Genomic DNA, 18,715 nt, shown 5'->3' with positions numbered 1-18,715 from the left:
AATTCCCAAGTTTAATATTCAATTGTAATATTTAATACTATTCATAAGAATTAAAATAAAAGCAACATTTATATTGTGTTGAATGTATTGAGACCGGTATAGCTGTACAGTGGGGCGGGTGACATGACATCGCGCGTTACTGTCACGTCAGATCTTGCTGTGACGTCACGCGTTACTGTGACGTCAGGTGTTGCATGACGCCAGATGTTGCTGTGACGCCATGTGTTACTGAAACTCAGGTGTTACTGTGACGTCAGCAGCGTCAACTTCTCGTTGAGCTGGAGTTGAGTCTTGATCAGTTGTGCGAGGGTCACCACCTGAAAGAAAGAAAATGTGGGATTAGCATGGTATATAACATTTATAATTTTTTAAAATGTTCTATAGTACATTTACGTTACGAAGAGTCATCAACGCAATCACCAAAAAGCATTGTTAGCACCAATAAAGTTGTGTTCGTAAAGTCAAATGACACATTTAAAAAATAATATTTTATTATTATTAGCCTTTATTCAGAAAACAATACATATTTCATTTTACATGAATTGCAAAATATTCAAATTAATTATTATTCGGTAGCGCGGTCTTCGTTTCTGTGTGCCTCTTGGTAAAAAATAATATACATAACAAAAAGTCACTGACCTTCATTATACAAGTACGCTGGACTTATGATACCTCACTTTGAAATGACAGCTATTTTTTGTGCCTATTTGAAGAGGAATCAGCGCCCCCAATGCGGGGGAAGGGAACTAATCTGACGTAAAAATGACGTTTGAAAGTCGCCATATTGGCGCTAATAGCAGTAGTGAGAGTACTTGGAACTAATGCTAGTGATGACAACCAATAACGATTTCACTTGGGGCGACTCCGGTCGACCTACCCTCGTCGACCGCCCCGCGCTACCACCTGCGATATATTGTCAGTACTCACCATGAGCAGGTCCTTGATGTTGGAGGTGAAGGCGTCGACGAATGTGTCTGAGGCGAGCGCCGGCGCCGCCGCCACCAGCTGCAGCAGCTCGCGACCCGCCGCCGGCCGCGCCGTCGACCGCCCCGCTAACACCTGCAATATTGTCATTCATTATGTACTACTTACATATTTTTAAGGTTCCGTATAATACTAAGAAGCGAGCCGCCCCGGCTTCGCACGGCACGGGTATAAAATATATAGCCTATGTCACTCACTGAAGAAATGATTAAAATCGATTCAGTAGTTTTTAATTATATTCATTACTACCCGTGGCCCGCATTGGTCGGTACCGCCGCAAAAGCTACGTCCCGCAATTTTAGAATCTGTAATATTTTCGAAAATATTCATTTAAATCATATGTATATAAGATTATGAGGTTAATTTAAAATTTTATACAGAAATTCAAAAGTAGCTGTTGGGTAATAATACTTCCCTCAAGAAATGTTGTATTGTTTTGTGACAAAAAGAGAGTAACTTTGACAGCAAAACGTCATTGACAAACAGGTGCCCCTACCAATGGCTGAATTTGTTGAATACTCGCCTTAGTGACTGCCACCAAGTTGATGATTCAATCTCTATAGTATGTATCTGTTACGCGCAAAGACCGAAATCGCTCAGTGAGCGAAAAAATAGCTCACAACGCGTTGTGGTCATAGTGAAACAGCCACGACGCGTTCTGGCATTCACAAAACGACCATAACGCGAAATTCGTGTCGTGGCTGATATGCTATTCGTTTTTCTTGATTTGTTCTTGATTGATTAATCGTCCATAGGTATGGAAGATTATATTTGAACTACCACGCGTACTACAAAATATTTTTTCTTTTACTAAATCACTGCATAACGTGTTTTTCATTATTATTTGAAAATATACATTGTTCCATAATATCCGTGCTAATATTATTACTGTCTGTCTGTCTTACGCACTGTTTCACTGTGACCACAACGCGTTGTGAGCCATTTTTTCGCTCATTGAGCGATTTCGGTCTTTGAGCGTAACATATCTACTAATCTACCAATAATTTTGACCTTCATAAGTGTTACTAAGTGACAATTGTGTATATATATAATTGGAATCTCGGAATCGGCTCCAACGATTTTCATGAAATTTAGTATATAGGGGGTTTCGGGGGCGATATATCGAATACCGAGCAAAGCTCGGTCAAATAGCTAGTTATTATAATATAAGATAACTGATTTTCTTAATGATTGCACACCTTGGGAAAAATAATTTGACAGACCATAAGACCTATACAAATGTACCACATTTTTCACGTTTTAGGTAAAAGGTGGCCTCGTGCGAGTTTCTTACGCCGGTTCTTCTCACCAGGTTAGTTCCCGAACCGGTGGTAGGCATTCTAAAAGTGTTAAATTTGTTAACCTATTTAGAAATAAATATTTTTATTTTGTTGGAATAATTTTAAGCAAAATATGGATAAGTGTCAAAAGCACAGGTCTCGTACCTCCTCAACATACTGCAGCAGCTGCTCGAGCAGGGCGGACAGCTTGGAGGCGGCCTCGGCCACCTGCGCCAGGTCCATCATGGGCTGCACCTGCCGCGACCGCCCGCCCCCGCCCATCGTCTTCTGGCACAGCTGGAGCCCCACCACCTGACACACAAATACACCATATAATAAAATACTTAGATAAGATAAGCCTTTGTTTGACGACCTCCGTGGCTCAATGGTTAGAGTGTGTGGCAACTCAAGCTGGGGGTCGCGGGTTCGAATCCCGCCGAAAGAAACAAAAAGTTTTTCAATGTTCCTGGGTCATGGATGTGTATTAAATATGTGTATGATATAATAAAAATCTTAAATATATTATGTAAAGTATAAAAGTATTAAATATATTTCCGTTGTCTGGTACCTATAACACAAGTCCTTCGGGTACTTAACATGGGGCCAGACTGACGTGGTGTGAAGCGTCCATAGATATTATTATATTTTATATTTGTTTACAACAATTATTATACATTTACATAATTACACAAAAAATAAAATTTCCTTGTTGGTTGTCTTAATGTCGGCACTACATTATCCGCCCGCACATTATCCCATCTCTCATCCTCTCCTCTCCCTTCCTGTGACACTTTCTCCTTCACATATGTTACTGAGGATGATGTCGCTAAGCATATAGCGGCTATTAAATCTACTGCTGTAGGCAATGACAGTCTCAGTCGGCAGTCGGCAGTCGGCACTACTTAGTACTTAGTATACTTGTATAGGCGAACGCGTTGGCCGACGCGTTGGCCCAATGTGTAGAACGGGCGTTCGCGCGTTGGCGGTAGGTATTTCGCCTGTTCTACACATTGGGCCAGCGCGCCGGCTAACGCGTCGGCCAACGCGTTCGCCTATACAAGTATGTTGTGCCGACTTAAGACATAGGCCTCCTCCAGATTATGCCAAAGTCAAAGATTATGTAAAGTCCTGGCTTTACAATCTCTTCTCCAGTTCTTTGGTAGGTCATCTTCCCACCTTTTACATTGCCTTCCTTGTTTTCTTTTTCCATTCCTTGGGTACCATTCTGTTAGATATTTGGTCCACTTTTCTTTGTTCGACCTCATCCCGTAGTAAATTTTTACGCAGAAATCTATGTAATTACTATAAACTGAAAAATAACTCAAACATGTTAAATATTTTCATATGAGAAAATGATTTTGGTATTACGTATGTATGAGAATTTCGATGGCATCCGGCCCCTTAAACAGCTAAACACAAAACTTGGTATGGCAATATTTAGAGCACTAGTTCCCAACCTGTACACAGCTGTATAATTATATGTCTAACCAAACCATTTCCATCATTCTTGTAAATAAACACACCATATATAGCCGACTTAATCTTCAGGATGTAAGGCTTATAAAATAAATAAGAATAAAAATAAAAAAAAAACACACCATATATCATGGTAAGCATAAAATTGTAAAAATTGCTAAGAATGAATATAATAAAACAGACCTTGCAAGAAAATATTGTGAACCCAAACATATTGCTTCTACTATATTTTTCGTGTCATTAAGACACATCCACATACCTCGGGATCATAGCTGATGAGCGAGACGTCGATGGGGGTGAACATGCAGCCCTGCTTGCCGCGCGGCACGCCGAGCGCGACACACACGTACGCGCGGAGCCCCATGCGCGCGCCCGCCAGCGACGTGTCCAGGGTCACGTGCACCGGCGAGCGGCACTCGCGGGCGTAGTACTCGTGGATGACGGATGAGTGGTTTGTCACCTCGTTGCCCGTTGCCCACCAACCTGGAACATTGTAATTTACATTTAAACTATATACCGATTCAATTACAGTTTACATTATGCCCATCCCAAAATATTTTAATGATACACATTTTGTTTTGCGGGGTTTGCATTTATGACAACAAAAACTCTTTCGTTTTATGACTACTATCAACACTTTTGTGCCTTGTTAGTATGATATTTTAGCTGGATCCACAACATAAGTGATTAATAGTTTCTCATCATTTTGATTGAGTGCTACTACTTATAAAAATACATATTTTTGAACATAAATTTTCAATTTAATAAATCCAAAAGGAAGGGATATTTTTCTTACACTTAATCGGGTACAGGGAACTATTTTCCCACCCTCTCAATCTAGCTGAAATTACAAATATTTTTGAAATGGCAACCTTTTATGATATTTTTTTACACTAATAGAGTCTACGATAATGTTACGGTACATGGTATACGGACACGTGGTGCGCAAGTACATACTCGAACCTTCTAAAAAGGTCCATTGTTTGTTTACGTGTTTACCCTTTATTTGTTAGCGTGTTTGAATTTAGACCTTATGACTGAGTCCATAAGGTCTAAATTAAATTCAACTTACTGCACTTATCGCAAGGACGGCAGTTTTATTGTGGTACATGCCCGAGCCGCCTAGAAATTTCCCACGGTTGTTTACTTGTTTACGTGAATCGGGAAATTTCTGGAATTCGTCTCGCCATATAAAAAGAGCCGCAGGCAGGTCCGGCAAGTGAGTTCCTTTCGAGCTATCATCAAGGCGATTTCGGAGTGATCAATAGTGAGTGAACCAGTGAAACCTGCGACTTGGCTACGACCTAGGACAGTGATAGTGCTTAGTGATTGGACCTAGTGATTTGTGTTTGGACTTAGTGCTAAGTGTTGTGACCTAGTGTTTAGTGCAGTGTTAATAAAGTCTTCAAGAGAGTCACCAGGTCTTTCTCTCCAAATCCTCGAACCCTAGCACGTAACAACTGGTGTCAGAAGTGCGATTTGGAGATGCCATTGACTCCGAGAGAGGACTTCAAGGGGAGTGTCAGGACAAGGGCGCAGCGAGCTGCTGCCATTGACTCCGAGAGAGGAGTTGCGGAGGCCACACCCACTGGGGACCAAGCTCCGCCCACTGAGGGACAGGCCCCACCCACTGGCCCCGCCCACTGGCCACGCCCACCAGGCTCCGCCCACTTTGGCTGAAGCCACGCCCGCTGGCTCCACCCACCGGGACACGCCCACTGGCCACGCCCCTCAGGCTCCGCCCACTTTAGGCATGGCCACGCCCACTGGCTCCGCCCACCAGGCCACGCCCACTAGCTCCGCCCGCCGAGCTCCGTCTGCTCAACCCCTGCCTACTGGCTCCAGCCACCATGCATCGCCCGTAGCTTCTGCGGCCCCTCAAGTGGCTCCCCAATTACAAAGCCTAATTGAGTTAATTCAGGCTCTGCGAGAATCACAAGACCGCAAGTTCAGCGCTTTGCAGGAGTCTCAAAAAGCTGAAAGTCAGGCGTTGAAAGATTCTCAAAGGGCAATGATGGAGTCACAAGAATGCAAGCTCGGCGCTTTGCAAGAATTTCAGAAGGCTGAAATCAGAGCGATTCGAGAATCACAAGAGCAGCAAAAATACCTCCAAGAAAAAGCACTTGGAGCTATAAAGAATGTAAGTGACACGGTGACTAAGCTTCGTAAAGATGTCGACGTAATGGACGAACGCGTTACCGGGTTAGGAGTGGATGTGGAAAATGTAAAAACCGGCCTCACTGAACTTCAGAAGAAAGTAGTGCGCCTGGAAACCACAGGAGTCGCGGCGTCTAGTGGAGCTTCCGTAGTGGTACAAGGACCAAGAGTTAAAGTGCCACCATACGACGGTACTACTTCTTGGAACGCTTATCGTCAGCAATTCCAGACGGTTGCTTCTGCCAACGGATGGACTGACGAACAATGCCTGACCGCTCTCACTGTCGCGCTCAGAGGGCAAGCCTTGTCAGTCCTGGAAGCGCATACAGGAAATGGGTTTAAAGACCTGATGGAGGCCCTTGAATCCAGATACGGGGAGCGACACCTGGAGCACGTATTCCGTGCTCAACTTCGTGACAGAGTCCAACGCTCAGGAGAGGGACTACAACAATGGGCGTTGGAAATTGAAAAACTCGTCAAGAAGGCACACCCAGGAGCTGACGCCAAGATGGTCGACACGAATATTGTGCAAGCATTTGTCGACGGAATCAGGGACCTGGAGGTCAGAGCTGCAGTGAGGCTACGTCACCACACCTCGCTTAAGGAAGCATTGGCGCATGCTTTAGAGGTCGAGGCTGTTCGGCGTGACATACGGCAGACATATAAGATCCGCGAGGTCTCTGAGGAAGTCAAGGAGGTTAAGGCTCCTACGAAGAGAAGTTCTGGAGCCATGTGCTACAAGTGCGGCGAGAGGGGCCATCTTCAGCTTAACTGCCCGCAGAAAGAGACCCAAATGGCAAGGATGAAAATGCTCGAGGAACGTCTGGAACAAATGGAGGAGCTGCAAAAGCAAGGGGCCTCGTTCCCTGCCCGTGATCAGGGAAACGAATAAAAGCCAGGACTAAGGGGCGAGTGCTGGCTGACACGGAGGAAGCCCCGATAACGGTTGTCTCCCAAGCAAGCAGCGGGAATAGTCTGGTGATTCAGGGGACTATTAACGGGACGGACTGCAAAATGACTCTAGACACAGGAGCCTCTAGAACAATAGTGAACCCAAATTTGATAAAAGCCGCAAGGAGGCGCAAGAGGAGAATTAACTGTCGGCTTCTTACCGCCTCCGGTCAGCCAATACCCGTCCTGGGAGAAATGTCAGTTACGATGAATGTGGGGGAGTCCTCATACCCTCATGACGTTATCGTGGCTGAGATTATGGATGTTTGCATCTTGGGTTTGGATTTCATGAAGAAGCACAACTGCAGAATTAATGTCGCTGACGGAGTTTTCAAGTGTGGTGAAGAAGAAATTTTCATCCTTGGAGGCGCCTGCGGGAAAGTTGAATGTGTAAAGAAAGTCATAATACCTGGACGTGCGGAAACTCGGGTGCTGGTGAAACTACCGCCAGCTGGAAAGAAGAAGTCAAACAGATGCGTGTTAATCGAAGACACACCTACCAAGACATCAGCGCAAAAATTGATGACGGCAAGAACCCTTGTTAGTGGAAGCAGTAACGCTGTGGTCAGAGTTTTGAATCTTGGTGATCGCGAGATCTGCTAGAACAAAGGTGACGTCATTGGAAAGTGCGAGGAAGTTGTCTGGATGAGAAAGTGTAATTCGATCACAGGCTCAGACTCAGCAAGCACCAGCAACTATGGAATAGTGACTGAGCTACTCGATGACTGCAAGAGTAATCTGACTTATTCGCAGAGCATGAAAGCTAAGAAGTTTTTACAACGCCACGCGAATATCTTCTCCAGTCAGGAAGGCGACCTTGGAAGAACGTCGATGGTTCAGCACAGGATAGATACCGGAAGCGAGAACCCAATTCGTCAACGAGCAAGACGGATACCCATTGCAAAGGAAAAAGAAGTTGAAGGCCTTTTGGAGGACATGAGAAGGAATAAGATAATTGAACCGTCTGCAAGTCCGTGGTGCTCACCAGTTGTATTAGTGAAGAAGAAAGATGGCAGCACAAGATTTTGTGTGGACTACAGACGTCTCAATGATGTCACTAAGAAGGACAGCTATCCATTACCTCGAATCGACGACACTCTGGATACCTTGAGTGGCATGAAATGGTTCTCGACCCTGGACCTGAAATCTGGATACTGGCAGGTGGAAATTCATCCAAAAGACAAGGAGAAGACAGCGTTCTCCACCGGTAAAGGTCTATGGCAGTTTAACGTCATGCCCTTTGGATTGTGCAACGCACCTGCCACATTTGAGCGACTCATGGAGTGTGTACTGGCAGGCTTAGTTGGAGAGGCTTGCTTAGTCTACTTGGATGACGTCATCATTGTTGGCCGCGACTTCGAGGACCATTTGCGAAACTTAGAACGAGTTTTCGCCAAAATAGAGGGGGCCAAGTTAAAGTTGAATCCGAAAAAGTGTCGTTTATTCAGGAGTAAGGTGAACTATCTCGGCCATGTTATCTCCTGTGATGGAATTCAGACGGACCCGGAGAAACTAGAAGCAGTCCAAAATTGGCCAACCCCTAAGAACAAAACCGAAGTGCGGGCATTTCTTGGCCTATGCTCCTACTACAGGCGTTTTGTTAAGGGATTCTCAGAGATAGCCAAGCCATTACATCGGCTGACAGAAGATAAACGACAGTTTATTTGGGACGAGACTTCTGAAGATTCTTTTCAGAAACTGAAGAAACATCTCTGTGAAACACCAATCCTGGGGTATCCACAACCTGAAGGTCAGTTTATAGTCGATACGGACGCAAGCAACACGGCCATTGGAGGGGTGTTATCTCAAAAACAGGGTGAAAGAGAAGTTGCAATTGCATATTTCAGCAAATCTTTATCTAAGCCAGAGAGAAACTACTGTGTGACAAGAAGAGAACTCTTGGCTGTCGTAAAGACGCTACAACATTTCAGCAAGTATCTCATTGGCAGACACTTTTTACTGCGAACTGATCACGCAGCCTTGAAGTGGCTACTACAATTCAAGAACCCAGAAGGTCAAGTAGCTCGATGGATTGAACAGCTCCAGGAGTATGACTTCAAGACCGAACACCGCAGCGGAAAGTCGCATGGGAATGCCGACGCACTCTCACGAAGGCCGTGTTCAGAAGACTGCAAACATTGTGTTAAGCAGGAATCTAATGAAGTAACATTAAAGTTAACGAAAACAAGTCCTTTGGGCCCATGGGAGAATGATGCTATGAGGGAGGCTCAAGAAACAGATGACGACCTTCGGCACATCATCACATGGAAGAAACGGGGTGATGAAAAACCAATCTGGAGTGAGGTTGCACCCACTGGCGCTGTCACTAAGGCGTACTGGGCGCAATGGGACAGCCTGATACTTCAAAACGGAATACTCTACCGGAAATGGGAGAAGACCAACGGCAGAGAGTTCCATCTTCAGATAGTTGTCCCAAGAACGAGAGTACCGGATGTTCTCCGAGAAATGCATGATGGCGTATCAGGAGGTCATCTAGGAGTAAAGAGGACGTTAACAAAAGTGCGAGAACGATTCTACTGGTTACATTGTCGAGACGATGTACAGGATTGGTGCCGCAAATGCACTACTTGCGCTGCAGTGAAGGGACCACAGACAAGGAGCCGTGGGAGCCTGCGCTTGTATAACGTTGGCGCACCGTGGGAACGAATCGCAGTTGACGTAGCTGGGCCATTTCCCGTGACGGAATCGGGAAACAAGTATTTTATGGTCGTCATGGATTACTTCACCAAATGGCCCGAAGTGTTCGCCATACCAAACCAAGAAGCTACAACAGTCGCTTCTAAATTAGTCGAAGAAGTGATATCTCGGTTTGGTGTGCCTCTGGAAATCCATTCTGATCAGGGCAGGAATTTCGAATCGCAGGTCTTCCAGGAAGTGTGCAGAATTTTGGGAATGCATAAAACGAGGACCACCGCGTACCATCCGCAGTCTGATGGAATGGTTGAGAGATTTAACCAGACCCTTGAGAGGCATTTGGCGAAATTGGTAGATGACAAACCAAAGGACTGGGACAAGTATATACCGCTCTTCCTTCTGTCGTACCGTACCGCCGAGCATGAGAGCGTAAAAGCTACCCCGGCGTATGTCAATTACGGTAGAGAACTGCGAGTACCAGTAGACTTCTTGACAGGAGGGTCACCGGAGGAACCGAAGACCGTACCAGATTATGTCTGCGATTTAAGGGAAAAGATGCGCTATATACACGCCATGGTTCGGGAAAATGGGTTACAGTCAAGTGAGAACATGAAGACCAGATACGACCGGAAATCGAATACAAGCGGCTTCGAAGAAGGGTCACTGGTGTGGCTGCATAACCCAACTCGCCGAAAAGGCAAATCTCCAAAGTTGCAGACCAAGTGGGACGGCCCATACAAAGTGGTTACCCGATTGAATGATGTGACTTACAGGATTCAAAAGCAACCAAGAGGGACATTCAAAGTGGTACACATAGACCGTCTGGCGCGTTACCATGGCAGTAACAATGATCCTCGGGACGAGCATCTCTAAGAGGGGAGTAGTGTTACGGTACATGGTATACGGACACGTGGTGCGCAAGTACATACTCGAACCTTCTAAAAAGGTCCATTGTTTGTTTACGTGTTTACCCTTTATTTGTTAGCGTGTTTGAATTTAGACCTTATGACTGAGTCCATAAGGTCTAAATTAAATTCAACTTACTGCACTTATCGCAAGGACGGCAGTTTTATTGTGGTACATGCCCGAGCCGCCTACAAATTTCCCACGGTTGTTTACTTGTTTACGTGAATCGGGAAATTTCTGGAATTCGTCTCGCCATATAAAAAGAGCCGCAGGCAGGTCCGGCAAGTGAGTTCCTTTCGAGCTATTATCAAGGCGATTTCGGAGTGATCAATAGTGAGTGAACCAGTGAAACCTGCGACTTGGCTACGACCTAGGACAGTGATAGTGCTTAGTGATTGGACCTAGTGATTTGTGTTTGGACTTAGTGCTAAGTGTTGTGACCTAGTGTTTAGTGCAGTGTTAATAAAGTCTTCAAGAGAGTCACCAGGTCTTTCTCTCCAAATCCTCGAACCCTAGCACGTAACAATAATTATTATAACAGTATCTTACTAGCAAACCAGGCCTTTCAAGTATCAAATGTGAATGTCAGAATCAAATAAATGTCAGCTTTGAAAAAATTGTGCGATTTTCACATAGTGGAGACATAAATCTGCAAAGTTTCTTCAAAAAAGATTCTGGTAAGTAGATTTTTGATTTGTTATGTACTAATTTATTGTATTTTGTTATGACTTTCAGTGCAAAAACTTAATGTTTATGTGGTTTTGATTAATTTGAAATACATACTTGCAAGTGGGAAAATAATTCCCATAGTCCATTAGCAACACCATTTTGCGTCACATTAGGGTGGAGCGAAAAATGTTTTTTTGATATTCGTTTCGGCATACCTATAAAAAGTTGCTGTTACTGTTCACAAATATACGTACAAAATTTTATTTAGATCATAATAAATTTAGAGGTGCCCCCAACGTCATGAACTTTAGAGAAATTCAATAGAGAAAAACTTTGTCAAAAACCACCAACTTCTAATATTGCCAAATTAACGCTGAATTATATTCTGTGTATTCCGTTACGTTCGTAACTGTTTAAGCTTGAATATTGCTCAGATAGATGGGGAGATTGAGGCAGGAGAGGTGATTTCATTGCACTTTTCAATCGTTGTCTGAACGCCATAAAGTGCGCGCTATTATTGTAATTCTGCTTGTGAGAAAAATTGATTTTAAGCTCTACCCACAAGAAAATAAACTCCTGCAAGTAATATTTTTAAATTCCTGTTCACTTATTGTTGATAAAATACTATTTTCGATATACTCTATACCTAGTATTTCTCTTTATTACAGTCATAATATATCGTTAGAACACGAAAAGAGACATGTTATCCCGTTTTTGGTTTATCGAAGAAGTTACCAGTTTATAACTACCAACTCATATTTCTGTTATATAAATTACATAATTATTAATTAATATGAATCAAAGCTGGACAAAACAACAAAAGAGCCGACAGTTCATGATGTATCCCAAAGACTGGCTACGGAAATTTTACATATCTGGCGAAAAGCGTCGCTTCCCAAAAAATAAGTATATTATTTACTTGATTAACGAACTGCAAGAAAAATAAGATAGGCCGTGTAGATTTAAATGTGACTAAAAATATGAAGAAAATAAAAATACAAGACAAAGAATGACTTCAAACAAAGAGATAATGGATCCTAACCATCTGTATACGCAGAATTTATTTGATGGCAGAAAAGGTGGCTGTGATGGTACAGTTGTGAATATATTTTCAAAGGAGATGTTATTTGTTTTATGAAAGAAGTAATTAACCAACTATTAAAGCATTTTTTTGTTTGAAATGCGTTATTGTGAAATAAAAAAACAATTAAATACCAAACAATCTCCTTTTTTCTGATGATCATTCCTTTTAAATTCAATTTATATTTTCTCGATAAAAATATTGATACCACTAACCAGAGCCTGTAGTCAAGACCTTTTCTTTATCGATTCTTTATAGAATCGTCGATCAAAATGTATAGAATTGACATTAGACGAGTTGAACGTCAACGTCATATTCGCGAATTTTAAGTCAATTCCATACATTTTGATTGGCGATTCTATAGAAAAGCGATAAAGAAAGGGTCTTGGCTAAGGCATCAGGCTTTTATTTACCGTATTACAATGTAGTTTTTTTAACAAGGAACAGTAAATATAGAAAAATACTATTTGTCAAAACTAAACCAATGTTTTCAAAAAATTCGTATTTTTCGAATTTTCAGTTGGGTTGGGGCACCTCATAACATCAAGACAAGTAAACTATATTTTGTATTCAGAATTTACTCATTAAAGAGCAACTTCCTATTGCTATGCCATTAAAAAAAATTTAAAAAAAAAATCTTTATACATTATCGCTCCACCCTAGTCACTATATATAAAAATGTGTCTGTGTAAACTGTTTAAATGTCTGATTAATGGTTTTTTAAAGAAATAACTTTAAAAGTTTTGGTATTTTACTGTTTACTGGATCCTTTATTCTCATACTGATACATAAGCTTGTTTTAGTTCAAATAATTTTGTGCACATTTATTGAGGAAAATAAATACAAAAGTAGAGTCAGCACAACTAACTAGTCTATTTATATAATTTTCCACATTGGGTGGTCATGTACAGGCACAGGGAAATAATTTCCCACCCGTAAATACTTAATTATTTTCAGTTTCAGTAATTCATAATTGATTTTATATATACAGATATCCTAATTGACCTAAGAACATCTACTTAAGCCATGCAAAACTGTTTTTTTTTCGTTAGGCCCGATTAAGGGTTAAAGTGCACATTTTGTTTCAGTAGTTTTTTTTGTAATGTTTCGTTTATTTTATATTATATTATTCACTTTATGTGCTTTGTCTTATGTGGAAATAAAACATTTCAAATAAGATAAACCTACTAAATCCTTACCGACTATGCTCTCTGATGCATTCACTCTCCTGTTCAGCTCATACACGTCCATGGCGTAGTTGAGTTCAGCCTCCACCTGGTCGGCATGTTCCTTGTGTGGCACGCAGAAGCAGTTTGTCACTTCCACCACCCCCTTGTCTGACGTACCTGAACCAGAAAAAACACAAACATAACCTCAGCATTTATCCAAGTGAACGTAAACGACTTACAGACACCAGTCTAGGGTTCAAACTTCAAATTATGCGATTTACACCCAGAATTATTCATTGTGCATTATATTTATACCGAAAAAGTTATAAACAACCAAAACAGAGAGGTTATGATGCAGTATACGTTGACACATGAAAAGTAACTATGCCTTATAATTTGAGCACGAATTGATACCAACCCAGTAACGTGCCGATAACTCGGTGTGAATCTGCATTTCGCCGTTCATATGCGTCGACAATTTGAAACAAAACAACAGGATGAATTTTAACAACTAAGTTGAGCGCCATGTTGACGGCAAAGAGAAACTGAGTACTGACAGATGTCATTTGTCAAATGAGTATCAATAATTTGACAGCTGAATGGCATTTATACTTTTTTGAGATTTAAATACAGGCACAAGGCTATTAAATAAAAGTTCCAACATTATATTTTGATATATAACACGTCTTTGCATATAGTTTTATACGCCTCTAGTATACCGACGCTGCAAAACGCGAAAATCGAAACGCGAAAATCTGCGAAACAGGAATAGAGCGAGATGCAATTTTTACCCTTAACGTGTGGCGGGTCCGCTGTTTCGCGGACTCGCGGTACGCAAATCGCAGCGTCATCGGTCATCGGTCATTGTACAGCGGACTCGCCAGGCGAGTCGCCGGCACTGCAATATAAATTGAATCAACTCGCCACGCGAGTTCACTGGCACTACGTAACGGTAAATTCAAATGTTTGTTATTTTTGTGGCCGTTACAGTGTAACTAAGGTGTTCAACGTAGAGTTCGACAAGGCTGTTTATGTACGTGGCGAGAAAAGGAACTAACGCTTCTATCATACAAAAACGTCATTTTTGACAGTTCTCCTTTACCAATTACCAGTAGCGCCTTATATCCTTAATCTATGAGTTGCGCACATTGACTGACATTGACACAATTTAGCTTGTAAAAATGGTAAAATCTCTTTGGATATAATAAAAGGTAAGTTTGTTTTGTAATTTGAGCAGTGGTTATCAATCTTTTTGGTTACTGTTATGGTTATATTTTGAATTTCTAATACTTGTGATTCTTGTGAATAGTCAATTTTACTTTGAAATATTTTAATACGGGCTTTACATTAAAATATATTTTAATCTAAAGCCCGACGAATTTAATTGAAAATAATTAAAAAAGAAACCACTCACAGTCTGTCAAGAAAGTGAAGAAATTAAAAAGTGGCAACATCGTAGTGTCATCCCTTTTTTTAGACTGATTTGAAAGGGATGACACTACGATATTGCCACTTTTTAATTTCTTCACTTTCTTGACAGACTGTAGTTTGTTGCTTATTAGCGTGAACATGACTAGTGATTGGACAGTTCTAGTCATTGGACAGAGCACAAAAACACTATATTTTTGTGCTCTGTCCAAGGTTAGGTTGCTTTAAAAACTAGCTGTTTATCTTTAAAATCAGGCGTTCTTTTACTTTAAAAACAGGCAATTTTTAAAGCAACATTAATAATTATTGTGTTTTTGTGCTTTTTCCAATGACTGGTACTGTCCAATCTACTAGTTATTTACCCTAGTTCCATATCACAAGTATTTAGGTAGTCCATGCTATTACGTTGACGTCGTTTTCTAACATGTAGGTACATATTATATCGTTTTTTTCCTTTCAAAAATAAACGGGATCTCTACGCCCGGCCCACCGCGTTAAGTTTAGCATATATTTCGTCTAAACTATAATTTTAAGCAGAAAATACGGATCTGCACTGGAATCAAATTAACGTGAACTCCCGGGCGAGTCGGTGGCACTAAAAATGTTAATCAATGTTATAAAATTAAACATAATATGCTGTTTAATCTATATATTTAGGTATATCACAACAATAGACTAAAGACATAAATAACAACAATTATAGTTCTAAAGAATGAAATTCATTTAAATTTTGAGAACTTGAATAATGCTAGGGTGACGTTATGATGGTAACTTATACATAATATGGTCATGTGGGTCAAGTGTGTGCAGCGTGTAAGTGTGCGCATTTTAAATATCTCGAAAAATATACGACGCTAAGGAACGGAAAGCCCCTTCTTCTTCGTAGGGCGTCCTGTGGGTTATTACCCACAGGACGCCCTACGAAGCGCTCGTGTCAACGGCTGTGCGGGCGGCATTTTTGGATTAGCAGATAAATGAAGATTTTTGCTCAAATATTTACGATGTTTTGTAATTTTTAATGCATTATTTTTTGAAGTCATGTATTTTTTTTCTAAATAAGCTTTTTGCTATCGAGTGCAACGTTTTTTTTTTATGAAATAAGGGGGCAAACGAGCAAACGGGTCACCTGATGGAAAGCAACTTCCGTCGCCCATGGACACTCGCAGCATCAGAAGAGCTGCAAGTGCGTTGCCGGCCTTTTAAGAGGGAATAGGGTAATAGGGGAGGGTAGGGAAGGGAAGGGAAGGGAAGGGAAAAGTTGACGGTAGGGAAGGGAATAGGGTAGGGGTTAGGGGATTGGGCCTCCGGTAAACTCACTCACTCGGCGAAATACAGCGCAAGCGCTGTTTCACGCCGGTTTTCTGTGAGAACGTGGTATTTATCCGGTCGAGCCGGCCCATTCATGCCGAAGCATGGCTCTCCCACGTATGATATATGATATCAAGTTTGTTATTTGCCAGTGTTTAGGAAATTATGATGATGCAGGAATTAACAATATTCGTATAACCCTGTTCCTATGCTTTGGGTTAAGTGTGCGCAGAAGCCTTGTCCCTTATGTGGCGAACAGTATTCTGAACCACCGACTGAAGGTTGGATTGAATGAAGCTTTTGTGGAATCTGGTGGCAAAAACAGTCCACCAGCTCCGCACACGACTTTTTTTTTTGTATTAAGTACCTACATGCAAGACGAAGTAACAAAATATTTTTAAGTGAAAATATTTATCATAATATTTTGATTTGACGATTTTGTTCCTTACTTTAAGTAACTATGAGTTGTTACAAATAAAAATTATAAAAGAATATTCTTTATGTTCTAAAATATTTAAATATTTTGTTGTTGCGTACACTTACCCAAAGTGCTGCGTACACATACCCCGATACTGGGGCAAAAGTGCGCAAATGTAAGGGTTATTGTTTTCTAAAGTTTCAATATAAGCTACTGAAAAATACAATTGTTGTGTTTAAGTTGCTCACAAATAAACAGGCTTACAAATTGACGTAGTTTTGTTTCATTGTACTAATAATATTTAAGTTTTTTAAAGTATCAAAGTTTAAATGTGCACACTTGATCCACAAGACTCTGTGTACTTAATGAAAGATAATAACATCACCCTAGCATTTTTAATGTCCAAAAATGATAGAGTAATGTATATAGTTACTTACAATCATGTAACTATAGAATGGACCTTAACAAAAGACACAGTATTAATTGTCAACTTTAGACGGATTTGTGTGTATTCTAATACCATGCATTTCAGCTATTTCACTTTTTAGGGATTCTGTAACAAGTCTATGCTGCTTCACCCTGGACAAGCCAACAAACTCTTTGGCTTCAATGCTAATCTGAAACAAAAAAACATAATGTTTTAGGAATGTTAATGGAGACTCATTCAGTGGTAATTTATTTGCACAAGTTTTTGTCGGTGATTTCATATACACAAAGAGTCCAGAAGCTAGAGGCAATTTGAATCGAAAACAATGTAATATTTTCTTATCATTTTAGGATATATATAGATTAACCTCAAACATAGCTCCACAGCCACCAGATATGTCTTCAACGCTCACATAAGTGATCCCCGGTATAGCTTTCTTCAAAGCTTCAGTCAGCTGCTGCTCCTTCGACACACAGTTACGTTCGAAAGCACTGCCAGCACCTCCTACCGTGCGGGTCTAGAAAGCATCCAAATATTTTACTATAACTCATAGTACAATAAGAGTAATAATTATACTTAAATTCAAGGAAGTAATTCAGAACTATCATAAACTTACGAGACTGTTTTTGAGAGGCTCTAAGGCCCTAAATAGCTGTCGAAACATGTTTGTTTAATATTTGAATATTTTATTTTATAATATTTTATATAATTTTATACAACATTTTCTTAAATATTTTTTGTTTTAAAGATTTTTCTAACCTAAAACTTTTCAGATGTCAATAATTTTGACAACTGTCACACTGTGAACTGTCACTCAAAAGTTTTTTTTGTGCCTCACAAAGTGCTCACAAAGATCTCTAAATCAGTTTTTTTCATATAAATTACATTTGATAGCGATGTTCGGTGTAATATATAATACATTTTTAGAAAATGTACAAGTATAACCTATTAATTAGAGGATTTAAACCGTAAAAACATTAAATTACTGAGGGAAAACAGAATTTTGGTTCCTATTGTGTTACGTTTTCTTTGAACAATATTTTAAAAAATGCATATTTTTCCTTTTGATATAGTTATTTATTAAAAATATAAATAACAAATACATCAACAAAGAGAAAATAATGTATTAAAATTGTAATTTATCGTTAAATTTCGCTCTGGACTTTTTTCTGTGTTACCTTGACAGCAAATCGCACATAAAGTTTTGTTTAAACAAGGATTCTAAAAGTAGGTACTGTCATTTGGTATTTGTTTAATTTCCCTCTTCTCCCAACTAGAATAATAAGTGTTGTGTTAGGGCAATATTTTTCAGTTAGTGCCCTTTGTACTATATCCTTATAAGTGTCTCCGGGCATACAAATATTAGAAACTGCCTGTCCTTTGCATATTCTACTTAAATAAGTACCTAAGTTCTGTCCTAACTCATCACTAAATAACCTAATATTTGATTGGCTTTCAGTATGTGCCTTCTCAGTGGAACATATATATGACATATTAGAAACTGAATGATCCACCTGAAGTGAGGAAATATTAAGTCTCAATAAAGAATGAACACGCTCCTCATTGTATCGAGTTACTTCAAGCAAATCATCCATTGCCAATATATGTGCCTGTATTTCCTTTTGTGAAGATTCATACTTTTTTGTCAAACTGTCTAAAGTATCATGTAAATAGGAAATTTCTAACTGAAGGCTGGATACATCGGCCTCATAATCACATTTTGTCTGTTCTAAGACAAAGTTACAATCTAACAAGTTATTATGCAATTGGTTGGTTTTGTTTGATACTGTTTGCTAATCTGTTCAT

The 18,715-nt window shown here is 40.4% G+C and overlaps 2 protein-coding genes across 3 annotated transcripts; both read right to left on the bottom strand.

Moving 5' to 3' along the window:
* Positions 1-67: 67 nt before the first annotated feature.
* Positions 68-13,887, bottom strand: LOC121734589 (eukaryotic translation initiation factor 3 subunit F). Of its 2 annotated transcripts, XM_042125170.1 has the most exons (7): positions 13,747-13,887; positions 13,359-13,505; positions 4,000-4,223; positions 2,430-2,576; positions 928-1,059; positions 236-317; positions 68-200 (listed from the first exon to the last, which is right to left on the bottom strand). In XM_042125170.1, the coding sequence occupies exons 1-6, from the start codon at positions 13,853-13,855 to the stop codon at positions 243-245; spliced, it is 834 nt and encodes a 277-aa protein (XP_041981104.1). In that variant the 5' UTR covers positions 13,856-13,887; the 3' UTR covers positions 68-200; positions 236-242. The 2 variants fall into 2 exon arrangements, with proteins under 2 accessions (XP_041981104.1, XP_041981103.1); XM_042125169.1 differs by having other exon boundaries at positions 68-317.
* A 2,582-nt stretch (positions 13,888-16,469) lies between these two features.
* LOC121734590 (bolA-like protein 3) lies at positions 16,470-17,669 on the bottom strand. Its single transcript, XM_042125171.1, has 3 exons — positions 17,526-17,669; positions 17,277-17,426; positions 16,470-17,099 (listed from the first exon to the last, which is right to left on the bottom strand). Exons 1-3 carry the CDS (start codon positions 17,571-17,573, stop codon positions 16,962-16,964), a joined length of 336 nt encoding a protein of 111 aa, XP_041981105.1. The 5' UTR covers positions 17,574-17,669; the 3' UTR covers positions 16,470-16,961.
* Between the last annotated feature and the right edge of the window lie 1,046 nt (positions 17,670-18,715).

This window comes from Aricia agestis, chromosome 16, assembly GCF_905147365.1.
Source record: "Aricia agestis chromosome 16, ilAriAges1.1, whole genome shotgun sequence".
NCBI lineage: Eukaryota > Metazoa > Arthropoda > Insecta > Lepidoptera > Lycaenidae > Aricia > Aricia agestis.
This window is presented reverse-complemented; position numbering and strand designations above follow the sequence as displayed.